This window comes from Eleginops maclovinus, chromosome 14, assembly GCF_036324505.1.
Source record: "Eleginops maclovinus isolate JMC-PN-2008 ecotype Puerto Natales chromosome 14, JC_Emac_rtc_rv5, whole genome shotgun sequence".
Classification (NCBI taxonomy): domain Eukaryota; kingdom Metazoa; phylum Chordata; class Actinopteri; order Perciformes; family Eleginopidae; genus Eleginops; species Eleginops maclovinus.
Genome location: NC_086362.1, coordinates 14,990,024 through 15,002,184, shown reverse-complemented (window position 1 = coordinate 15,002,184; position 12,161 = coordinate 14,990,024). Strand labels below are relative to the sequence as shown.

Below are 12,161 nucleotides of genomic sequence, written 5' to 3'. Positions count from 1 at the left end.
ATGGACATTTGAATTTCAGTTTAAATAGTAAAAGTGCATTTGGCCTCTGTCATGATATCAAGTCCTCATAAGAGGATATTAAGTTGGGATATATAGGACCCTGGCAACATAGATACGCACTCCGTGCTAGGTAAAAGTGCTCATTTTGTGGTCTGACTTCCAAAAAATCATGTCAGAAAAATCAGTGAGATTTTCTTTAGCTGTAGTAAAGTACTGCTCCCAAAACTGCACTTTATGTCCATACTTAATTGTTAGTGGCTAGATTAGCATAGATAATTAGGGACTGCAAACACTATACTTAAAAATGCCTTGCTAGCTAGGCTAGACATGCTAATTTCATGGTACAGAAAACCACAGGAGACTTCCTCTGCTTGTAGTTGATAACTGTTCCCAAAGCAGCAGCTAGCATCTCAATGCTTTGCAATGTTAGCTGCTACTCTGCTAATCTCTCCCATTTGTCTTTACCAAGTATCATGCAGCGGGTCAGTATTTTGAGGTTGTGCAGTGCTAAAAAATCCTAAATCTATTTGCAGAATGTTAAAAAGTCTAATGAAGTGATAGTGTTTTCCAAGTGCTGTTTAGTGGGATTTCACTCTTCCACGTTACCTTAGTGGAAAACTAAGGTAACTAGCTTTCATGTTGATGGGTTGATTTTTCCGAAATCAAAATTTTCAAATCCATTGCTGGAATAAGTCTCAGTGTCTTGATTCTACAGCATCTATACACTGCCAAAAGGGCCATATTAGAAATAAAGCATGGGTGAAGGTTGGTGATTGTTTGTCATTGTGTGTTGATCAAAGATGAAGCAGATAAGCCCTCGCATATCAGGTTGTATTCTACATTTCAAAAGCACACCGTCATCAACCAACCCCGTCTTTGTTGGAACAACTATTTGAGTACATACAGTGTGTGAATCAACATGTACTGTGTGATGTGTAACTGCAAGCAAATAAAAGAAAGTTGCTAATGAGTTGTCTTGTTTGGTTGTTTTTAATTTTTGGTAATGAGACAATACATGATTTATAGTGCATTTTCTTCGTTATAAAAATAAGGGTCAGCGCTTTAAAAAAAATCCCAAAACCCCAAAAGAGTTTTGATGGTGGATTCATTCAGGGTTAGGGTTAGGGTTAGCTCATTAGCTTACTTCTTCAAGACAATGCAATATGGTTTATTCTTAAAGTAGTTTTTATCAGTTCTTATATTTGTGATTAGCTCAGTGTACCTGTGTAAGTGTATTCTCCAGTTACAATTACTGTACAATTTCTGACAAAACTTGCCGAAACAGTCAGTGAATTGGTTGGATAAGACTCTACACAGAAGTTTGCTGTTCAGGAGGAGAGGTGAAAGTAGGCAGGGTTCTTACAATTCTTTCCATATATTGAATCTCTTAACTCTCTAATAAAATGTGCTTTTTGACTCTGCCTTTAAGTGTGGCTTTATTAAACAGGCATTCACACTTTTGCCAGCAAAGTACATTCCTTATTCATTTTTACAGTAGACTATCTGTTGAAAAAACTCAAAAGGGGCATCTCAGCGGCAACTAGTGCGCCTACTAAAGTGGTCTCTCTTGCTTGTTCCGAAAACGTTGTCATTAACTGAATAATTTCAAGACCTTGTTAAATCTGCCCTGCTTTTAAGGCTTGTCTTCTTATTAAACCAACATTTGTTTCAGCACTCATTGTAATAGATCATAATGTTCCTGACAAAGCTGGTGCTCAGTGCCTCTCATAGCTATTTCTCTGATATATGGCAGGAGTTCACACAGAGCTGCAGCACTACAGACGCAGTTCCCTTTTAATGACCTTCAGGACTAAAAAATGTTAGCTGGATAGATTAAGGGGAAAAGGGACTTTGGAATTGCCTCCTGGCTGTGTTCAAACAGAGATATAACAATGAGTTTCAATTCTAAGAGGTTTATTTTAACATGAAACTCATTATTTTGCCCCTCATTGATACAGTGTGTGGACATATATTAAATCACTGCAGAGGAATACCTGGACAGGAGAGAGTTGACATCAGAAGACTGAATGGAAAGGTGTCTCTTTCCCGAACGGAGAGGAATAAGATAGACACAAAGTGTTTAACAACAATTCAATTGAGGGCTTTTTCAGCTTTTAGGCATTTTAGAGAAAGTTGGAATACAGTAGGTATACAGGACATGAAGAATGATAGGATGATGATAGAGGTACATTTATCAAAAATCCTCCACATCCATATTTTTAAACCTTACTATGTTTGCGTATTCTACCACATTTGTATAATGCACTGGCTTGCATTGTTTTTGCAGGAAAAGGTTGGTCAGTCTTTTGTGGTTTTTCTGGGAAAGTAGCTGCTCAAAGGGTGTTTGCTGCAAACATAATTCTGGGATGTGTAGTTGTAAAATGCACCTGCTACCAGGCTCAGGATGGGGAAGGATAATATTTAACTATCATACTTCTTTTAAACACAACAGAAGATGCTATTAGCTTTAGCACCTACAGTATACTGACCAACAATATTGCACAGCGCATTAGCTACAGGGGAATGGATGTTCGACAAACAAACAACAATAATAACAATAATAGATAAAAGCAAATTAGAAGATTCAACAATGCATCGCTAATATGCTACTGTTACATACAATTAAATAAAGGTTATTTATTGTAAACACAGAACAAATCAGGACAGGGTCAGGTAATCAAACAGGAGAGAAAACACAGCGACAGAGTGAAAACTTTTCAAAAATAAAACTGAAAAACACACACAGATCATGACAGTAACTGTGCAAACATACAGTCCATGTACATCCTGCTCATACATCCTACTAACTGCAGCCTACACAGCACGGGGAAGAACTTCAGGAGTGGATGTTGAGCTTAAGACAAGGCCAACCTGCACTGTTTGTTAAGAGTAATTGTTGCCATATTCATTCCGAACACAATATTCAATAAGACAATGGGAACACAGAGCAGCAGAGTCTGGCCGGGTCATAGTGGTGGACCTGGAGAGATTGACCTCCTGGCTAAAACGTGGTCTACCTCGCAGTGTGTGGCCCCCTACAACACAACAAAATTCATATTAGGTTTGTGGTGTCCTTAGTTAAGTAATTCCTAGAACTATTTATGCAAAACAGGTACAGAGTCTTCAGAGGAGAACCGTGCCGTGTAACATTGAGTTAGGGGTGAGATGACACAGCAAAAATCAGATAAGGATAGAGGGAGGCTTCCTACTGAAATCTGATGTATTAATAAAACACGGAAAGTAAAAATGAAAGCAATATACCTCACACTACCTGTTCTGAATAAAAGCTTGCTTCCTAATACAGTTGATGTAAATGTATTATAAAATAAAATAAAAAACTGCATATTTAGTTATGGAGAATAAGATTTAAAGGAAATTCTCATTCAGATTACACCAGCGGCATCAGACAACTTAAACAAGGAGAATCCAGTTAAGGCAAAGGGAAAAGGACATTCCTGTGAGACAGCTATCAACCACTGCTAATTGCAACACATGAACTGAGAGACATACTGTACATGTATAGTGGCGTGTATTTATACACCAGAATGAACTTCATTCTAATGTGCTATCAGTGATGTCTAACATGGTATAATGTTATCTATTACTTACAAGGGCGAGTCGGCTAACAGCTTTAGATGTTGTAAGAAGTCCCCGAACACGCTCCTGGACCTCCTCCCATTCTCTGTGAGAGCTGGATCGAGTCCTAGACATCATACCATCATCATTAGGCCACGTGCTTGACTAGTGAAAAGTCCAGTGTCATCTACATACACTTGTTTGCAGTAAAAGTCAGTTAAGACGTTGGATTTACCGTATTCCATGACGTGATTAGTTTAGCAAAAAGAGGTAGCAAAAAGGCTAGCTAGGTCAACTTTCGATGCAGTTTAGCTGACTTTACTTTAAATAGAATTAAGCTAGCTTTGTTTTTGATGGAGCTTATCTCGCTTAGCTTGAAAAAGAGTTTGGCTAGCTTAACTTTTGATGGAGTTTAGCTGTCTTGACTATGGATGGCGTTTAGCGAGCTTAACACCATCTAGTGGATGAAAAGCTTATATAATGTCTGCATCTAATTATTTTTTTATAAACCTCATAATTTTTCATCTCTATATTCTCTACCGTTGTGACAAAGTGAATGTACCATGAAAGTCAATATTTCAATGTAGTGAGAAAAGGACCTGCTGTGCCTGGCTGGTTCCCTATATGAACGCCACACTCCTGAAGGGTCAGGACCTTGGTAGGAGTCAGGTGGGTCATCTTGTGATATCCCTCCAACCTGACAGGGAAACAAAGAGGTTGTTAGAGCAGTTTGCTTCTTTCAATGACAGATAACCGAGCTAGAGTTCCTACATGGGTAGCTTAGCTTAGCATAAAGAATGGAAATAGTAAGCCTAGTTCGGTACAAAGTAAAAAAATAAAATGTGTTACGCCTCTCACTTATTGAGAAGTGTATTAACAAATTTGCAATATGGGGCTAATTTATTTTTACCTGGTGAGACTGTGTGTGTGTGTGTGTGTGTGTGTGTGTGTGTGTGTGTGTGTGTGTGTGTGTGTGTGTGTGTGTGTGTGTGTGTGTGTGTGTTAATGAATTAACTACAGGTATTTGTTGTTGCAGCTTCCTTTAATCTTGATCTCACAGCGAGTGTTGCAGGGCTTGTTAGCATCAACAAAACAACAACAAAAAACAAGACACAGCACAGAAGTAGTGGGCAGATGGATCAACAATAAATAGCAGTAACTGTTGTTGCTATATGTTAATTGTTAAACAGTGATTTTTGGAAATTCTGGTAGATGTTTTTTTGTACTATGGACTGAGTCAATCTAGCTGCTTCCTCCTAAGTTAGGCTATCCAGACTCTATACTTCATGTTATTAACCACATGACTTCCTGTTAAAGATGCCACAAAGGCAGAAAAACTTTTGTTCCTACCAAACCATTGGATAAGGACCTTCTTCTCAGAGTTGGAGAATATCTCACTGAAACAAAAAAGAAAAACATGTTTGTGATTTACTCAGGCAACAGGAGCATGAATGTTAGTAGGTCAGAGCAGCCATCAACAAATCATAATGACATCAACAGAGCAGTAAAACCATAATACTTTACAAGCCTTTACGGTAAATTGTGTGCTAGCACCAAAACCATATTATATGAGGATTATCTACCAATGGATGAGGACCTGGTCAAAGGTGAAGAGGAGCTGGTAAACACTCCAGAGCGTGGGGCAGATCCACTGGCTCCAGGCCATGAAGACAGCGTCTGAACACAGGTGATGACACAGTGATGGCGTCCGGGTTAAAGTTCTACAGGGGTTAGACATCTCGTCTTCCCATCATCAAAGATCAAAGGTTTCCAGATATGGATGATAAGAGAAAGGATTGCCAATGCCAGCACAAACAGCATTTTCTTTCTCCATAACAAAGTAGTGGGATATATATTTAGCACGCCCTTCCCGACTTTAAAATTGGTACACAATTAGAATTGACACACAATACCAGATGTACTCTCAGATCAGTGGTTTGAAACGCAACCCAACTACAACATAAAGACTTGGAAGAAACTGGATGCTACAACAAAATCAGAAAATGAATATTTAACCTAAAAGTGAGGCAATATAACTTTTGAAGGAAGACATAGCACAAACGTCCTCCTACAATTAAAAAGTTTAATTTATGAAGAATCCCTGTTTAATTGAAAATACTAAGGGGTTTTAAAGCTTAACGTGGTGAATTTTACTAATATAAGCAAACCCTAGATATATTTTCTTAACACAAATGTCACTGTAAGATTCCTATTCCATTTTTATCACAAAAGTAGAAACACAAATTAAACCAAAAATGTTGTTGTTGTTTCCTGCTCTTATTCTCATTTCATTTGAGCAACTGACTGAGAATAAAGGGCAATAAAGACACATTTCCTCAATCATTAAAGGATGAATACCAGCATCGGAATGCAGTAGTTGGCCAGGTGCCTGCAGGAGAGAGCGGTACAAGATGATATCAGAATGTTTGGGAAAATGACTCCGATAAGGTAAAAGACAGTGGAATCAAGAAGTGAAGAAATAAGCTTTGTGGTTGTGTTCAGTTAGAATGACAATTGTGACTTTTATGTTACACTTAAGTTGCTCTGCAGACCAGATAATGACTTTGTGAGGTACTTTTTAAATATTATATCATTCCATACTTACGAGACTTGTCGTTTTAGAAAGACTGTGGAAAGAGAGCTAAACCAACTGGACCGTGTCAGGTTTTCATCCCACTGGTTTTCATCCCACAGGTTTTCATCCCACTGCACATTTGGCCATAATGGACTCATCATTTTAAAACCATCCCCGTTAGAACTCTGGTAGAGCTCGTAAAAATGCATGCAGAGGGCAGGGTCTCTTCATATACACAGGGGTCGATGAAGTACATATTAATATTAAATATTGTACATTAGTATAAGTATAACTACTACTAGCGTAAAAATACTCAGTTACAAGTAAAAGTCCTGCATTTAAAGTCTTTCTTAAGTCAAAATACAAAAGTACTGGCATCAATATACTGGAATAGGATTATTGATGCATTAATGTGTACATCACAGCTGATAAAGGTCATTTTAATTACTTAATATACTAGTGATGAGTATCTTAACCTGTAATTATCCACCTTAGTTTATTTATATTTTTTATTAGCGAATAATCTGTAAAGTAGCTCATTTTGTAATATAAGTAGAGGAATAAAAAGTGTAATATTGGCTTCCAAAATGTAGTAGAGTAGATGTATAAACAATAAAATTACTAAAGTAAAGTATAACTACCCCAAAATCCTAGTTAAATACAAAACCTGAGTAAATGTAATTCAATACCTTATAACACACACGTCCTAGTGATGATTGGGAGTGAATACCTTGTTTTAGATCATATAAAAATCATACTCATCGTTCCTTTTATTTACTCTCAATCCTTGGTCCCAGTGAAACATTATAAAATTGGAGAGGAGAAATGTGGGATGGTTATTAGTTTCAGAGTACAAGCCCATAAACACCTGCTGTGTTGACCTAGATTAGCTCTTCTGTGCCATCTGCTGGCTGGAGAGGAAAATACGTTTGTTAATTTTGGGATTAGGATGTGCCATTAGTGCTCACATGCTGGGAGGCCCTGCTTGGGTCCTTGTCGTCCAAGTCCAGGCTGATCCGGGCCAGGCGCTGTGTGTGAGGGGACAGGGACTGCGTTCTGGGGATGAAGGATGTTGACCTATCTCTGCAAACTCTGAAACCTTGTCTCCTTCCCAGGGCTGGAGGTTGTCTCCTCTGAGGAGAGCAGCTCCTGGGTCTGCTGGAGGGTTTCCTGTTCCTCTTCATCAGTGGTCTCTGGAAAACAAAAGAGTGGATGTTTCAAAATTCAAGGGCTGGGCCTTTTAGCTGTCTGTGTTAAACCCTCTGCTACAGTAGAACCATAGGCCTTACAAAGTATTCCTTTCAATTGCAGGTCAAGGAAATTGTCCAATCATGCTTTTTGTAGTTATCTCATCTCCCAAATTAAATATTTTACCAGAGATTTGCAATGGTTTTGTAAGCCTTTGCCTTCTCCTAACATGACCCCTACTAACCATAGAGAGCACTGAAAAATAAATGTGAGGTGAATGGGAAGTATACTGTATGCTGGTGTTCAAAAAACAAGAGGAAGTAGGTCATTGAAGTCTGACCTGCTAATGTGACTTCATATGTCAAATATCACACTACTTCCTCTCTGACTCCTTAGTCATTTAAACATGAAAACAAACCACCACGCATATTTTTAAATACACTGTGACCTAATCTGATCAGGGAGATCATTATATGTACAAAATGAATATTATAAACCATACAGTTTTTAGGTTTTGCTTCATCAAAGTAACCCATTACAGTGGTCAGTGCATCCATTAGTACACTGAAAACAGGAAGAGCTAACTAATTTAGCTTAGTTTGCATGTGCCAATTTGAAGTTTTGCGTTATTATAATAATTGATAGTGTGCTAAATATTGAAAATACAATACAAACATATTATAATTGTTGTTTAATTAATTTCAACAAACCATCCAGACTTTGACACCGCTGTGGACTGGTTTGATGTGTGGGTCTACTGCTGAAAGAATCCAGTCAGTCCAGTTAATGTGTTGTTTCAGATACAGTTAGATGCTGTTTGATGCATCATACACCATCTCTCCATTTAGGGCCATGCCATTCTTTACCATGGGAACATTGGGGTAAATGGTCATCTGTGCATCAGCCGGGCACTCGATGATGGTGGTTTTGGTGGAGAACTCCAACCTTGGAGCAATACCCTATTAAAAAAAGGAGAGGGAGTTTTGTACCATGATCGCATTTACTTGCAAATATCACATTTTCAGTTAGTCATTACTTTCTTCCTGAACTGTGGTCCAGAAAATGTGATAATGTCTACCAAAGAATATAATAGTGATGTATATAGAAAAATGCAACACATGCATTTAACCCTTTCATACAGGAAATACAGTATGACAACCACAGTCAGGATGTAAGGGTTTTATTGCTCTTTAGGCATAAAAAACAATATGCTTGTTTTAATCCAGCTTTTTCAAAGAGATGCTTACAATGTGTTTTAGTTTTCAACTGAAGAACTATGTATTCAACAAACAATTTAATGAAATGATACATAAAGATGTGAAAGCTAAAAAATGAAATTCCCTCTCCTATTGAGCACATGGAATACATACACATGCTGTAATATTAGACTTTATTTTACTGGGACTTTTTAGGCTTACTGAATTGAACATTTTAACCAATGTTGGCTGTGTCAAAAGTTTAATCTCTCCTTCTAGAGTATAGCCTGTATAGACTGGGTACTCAAAATGTCCCCAACGAACCCTTTAAAGACCACACTTATGACCTCACCTTAAACACAGCATCACATGTGCATTCTATTCTGTCAGCCTTTCAATCTAGAGCACTTGGTTTACATTTATAGCTTTTAATATTTTCCACCACTTATAGCCACTGTCTCATGTTTGCCCTGGTTTCCTGCACAAGTAAATACATTTTCCAGACTGTGAAGAAAGTACCATTTGGTGTACAGAAAAATCATGCAATTTCTATGTGTGTTTATGACTGAACCGAGGGCATTAAAGCAGCTGTTCTTAGTGTAGGGACAGGTTAATGTGTCAGACGGTAGGACCTACTGGAAAGTGATGAGCTCGGGTCATCAGAACCTCTCGATCCACTCCAGAGGAGGAGGGAACTAGTTTGGGCTCTGGGAATAAGAAGTGTCGAGCATCTTCTTCAAAGCAGGCCAGTGTTTCCGCCACTGCACACACACACACACACACACACACACACACACACACACACACACACACACACACACACACACACACACACACACACACACACACACACACACACACACACACACACACACACACACACACACACACACACACACACATACACACACACATACACACACACACACACAGCAGGATCTACGTTACTTGGAGGTTCAAAGATCCACTTGATGTTAGCTGTCGTAGTAGTGGTAAAATGGGCTACATGGGGGTGCTGAATGTTTGATTTACATATAATTGATTGGTTTCTTTTCGTAAATCATAATGAAAAGCCTAGTTTGCTATTACTGTCTTTTATAATAGTTTTTGTACAAATTGAAGGAGAACACATGTGCATCTGTTAAACTGTGACATGTGAAGGAATGCTTCCACATTCTTGCTCTATATTTCTAAGCAGCGGAACAAGGATGAATGAATATGAAAAATCAACAACCTCACCTGGAGGAATCAGCTGCACCAGCTCAATCATGACCGTCTCATCTGAAAGGAGAAGGCAGCGCGTTCAGAAGAATCCAAAAGAGTAAAAGTCACTCGACTATTGAGTGTTAAAAAGGTTACTGTATACATATCTGGAATATTTTAGTTGTTCATGTTTTAAATAAATTGGAGAAAAAGGACAAATTCATGCAAATGTGTTCAGGATAAAATGTAGAAAGAGAGAGAAACATAGTGATCGAATTGTTGATGTATGAAAAAAAGTAGGATTTTGAATATGCCATGATGTCGGTGTGTAGTGTCCTCATATACCATCTGTAGCAGCATCCTCTGCTACAGATGGTATAGCTTTAGGGTGATATGATTTAACTCACACTCAAGCATCACCGCGATGTCTCCAGGGTCCACTGCATTCCTGAAAATCTGGAATTGAAAAATTCATGTTTTTATTGAGCTTCTTTTTTTAAATAAATGTAATCTACTGGAGTTCTTACTTGTTTGTGATGTACAGCTTTTGTATTATGTGATTCAAAGCACGGCACAGCTCACTTTATTGAGAATGACAATAACTAAAACCTCCCATTTTATACAGCCGCGGAAAAAATTAAGAGACCATTTCAGCATTATAATTTTCACTTGTTTTATTATTTATGGGTATGTCTTTGAGTTAAATTATTTTTTAAATGTTTTTATTGTATTCTATAAACTACTGACAAGGTTTTATATGTGTTGAATTCAACACACATTGGAATAGCTGCCATACATGTAGAGATAAAGATTTAAGAACAATTTTCGGAGTAGTCTCTTCATTTTTTCCGGAGCTGTATATTACATGTTAACTAATATTATCATTCAGATCATTCAAAACTCTCTTCATAGACGGCTTTATCCCAGACAGTTGATAAGTAAAGACTTGCCTTTTCAAAGGTCATCTTCTCATGGAGCAGCAGAGGAAAGACAGCGGGCAGACTCTCAGACTGATGGGACTGACCCATGAAGCACATGCTGAGGCAGATATCATCCTTATCCGGCAGATGAACTCCAGGACAGGAGACCTTAGAGCAGTGCAGTGACATTACATATATTCCTAAAATTCAATTATGAGTCAAAGCTACCTATGGCTATTTCTCTCTGGCTGCCAATCGAGGCTGATACACGTCCTGTATTAATGAAGGCCATTTGTGATTAAGTCTAGCAGTCATTCCTGCCACCAGTTCAGCCTTCATTCATATATTGATTTCCCTCTGACGTTGCTTTAGTGTTGGAAAATCAAATTATTCTTTACCACTGTCAGATGTATTCACCGGCACTGCCATTTAAAAACAAGGTTGCATTATTTTTATTTTTTAAGTTTTTTTAAACTACTTTGATCATTGTGCTCAGCTTCTCCTGTGTCATACTGAACACAAATGTAAGACAAGCATTAAAGACAGCATTTAAAAATATTTCTTTTTCAATGTCAAAATATAATTGATAGCATACTTTCAGCATATTGCATGTGCACTGGTGTAAAGTGGCTAAGTACATTCTCTCAAGTATTGTATTAAGCAAAACATTGAGTTACTTAACTTCTGTACTTTCACATCACAATATGCTACTTATACTTTTACTCTACTACATTTATTTTACATATTTAGTTAAAAGTTACTTTGCAGATTTATTGGTGGTTACTTTATATTTTAATAGACACACATATAGGTTGGGCTGCCCAGTAGTAATTAAAATAAATCCCACCTTTACCAAGTGCAACATTACCGTCATGAACAAAAAAATGCAACAGTAAAGTTTTTATTTTATGGACTGTTGCTTGAAATTGCGTTTTTTTGCAAAATGAGTCCTTTTACTTTTGGCACAAAGTATTTTTTATTGCTTATATTTTTTTTATTTGACTTCAGTAAATAATTCTTCCACCACTGTGCGAACAGTAAGCTCTTAGGCCCAGGTCCAGGTTCACTGTTGTATCATACTGTTGAAGTAACACAACTTTATAAATAAAATAATTAAGTATAGACCAATTAGTAACACTAAAGAACAAGATATGTACGTTTACATGCAGAGATCATAACGCCTCAAAGCTACAGCAGGAAGGAGATGAGACAAGGCTACAGACCCCCTCCAGACAGAGAGTAATCATGAAGGCTTCTCTTACCGCTCTGAAATTCAGCTCTACCAACACTTTCAGGGCTCTTCGGGACATTGACTCCTCTGTGAGTGAATCAAACAGCCAGCTACAGCCTCCTCTACACCGCGTCTTTCTGTGGGTTAGCGTCACCTTACCTCGTTACCACGGATACCACGACTTCCGTCTTAAGTTTCCAGAGCAACAACCCTGAGGTTCATAAATATCTTCCCGGAGTGTTTCCTGCTTTTTTTTAACGGGACCAGTCTTT

At 37.9% G+C, this 12,161-nt stretch overlaps 2 protein-coding genes across 2 annotated transcripts in view; one reads left to right on the top strand and one right to left on the bottom strand.

Annotated features, from left to right (window-relative positions):
• The window catches only part of slc1a1 (solute carrier family 1 member 1), a 31,927-nt gene extending 30,977 nt beyond the window's left edge, over positions 1–950 (top strand). Inside the window, exon 12 of the mRNA XM_063900491.1 lies at positions 1–950. This exon is cut by the window's left edge and continues 2,243 nt beyond it. The gene's annotated coding sequence lies outside the window, so the exon portion shown is untranslated.
• Positions 951–2,622: 1,672 nt separating this feature from the next.
• Positions 2,623–11,440, bottom strand: spata6l (spermatogenesis associated 6-like). The gene is made up of 11 exons (XM_063900493.1): positions 10,689–11,440; positions 10,146–10,194; positions 9,775–9,816; positions 9,172–9,296; positions 8,206–8,298; positions 7,120–7,344; positions 5,160–5,253; positions 4,927–4,973; positions 4,176–4,273; positions 3,610–3,703; positions 2,623–3,035 (listed from the first exon to the last, which is right to left on the bottom strand). The coding sequence occupies exons 1-11, from the start codon at positions 10,845–10,847 to the stop codon at positions 2,967–2,969; spliced, it is 1,095 nt and encodes a 364-aa protein (XP_063756563.1). The 5' UTR covers positions 10,848–11,440; the 3' UTR covers positions 2,623–2,966.
• Between the last annotated feature and the right edge of the window lie 721 nt (positions 11,441–12,161).

What these genes read in the sequence shown, in the direction of transcription:
- spata6l (XM_063900493.1), bottom strand. Translation starts at nt 10,847, where the DNA reads ATGTCACTGCACTGCTCTAAGGTCTCCTGTCCTGGAGTTCATCTGCCG. An exon ending in CCCGAGCTCATCACTTTCCA is followed by an intron (nt 8,299 to 9,171) that starts GTAGGTCCTACC and finishes TTTTTTTAATAG; the next exon opens with GGTATTGCTCCAAGGTTGGA. An exon ending in CAAGCAGGGCCTCCCAGCAT is followed by an intron (nt 5,254 to 7,119) that starts GTGAGCACTAAT and finishes ACCTGTGTTCAG; the next exon opens with ACGCTGTCTTCATGGCCTGG.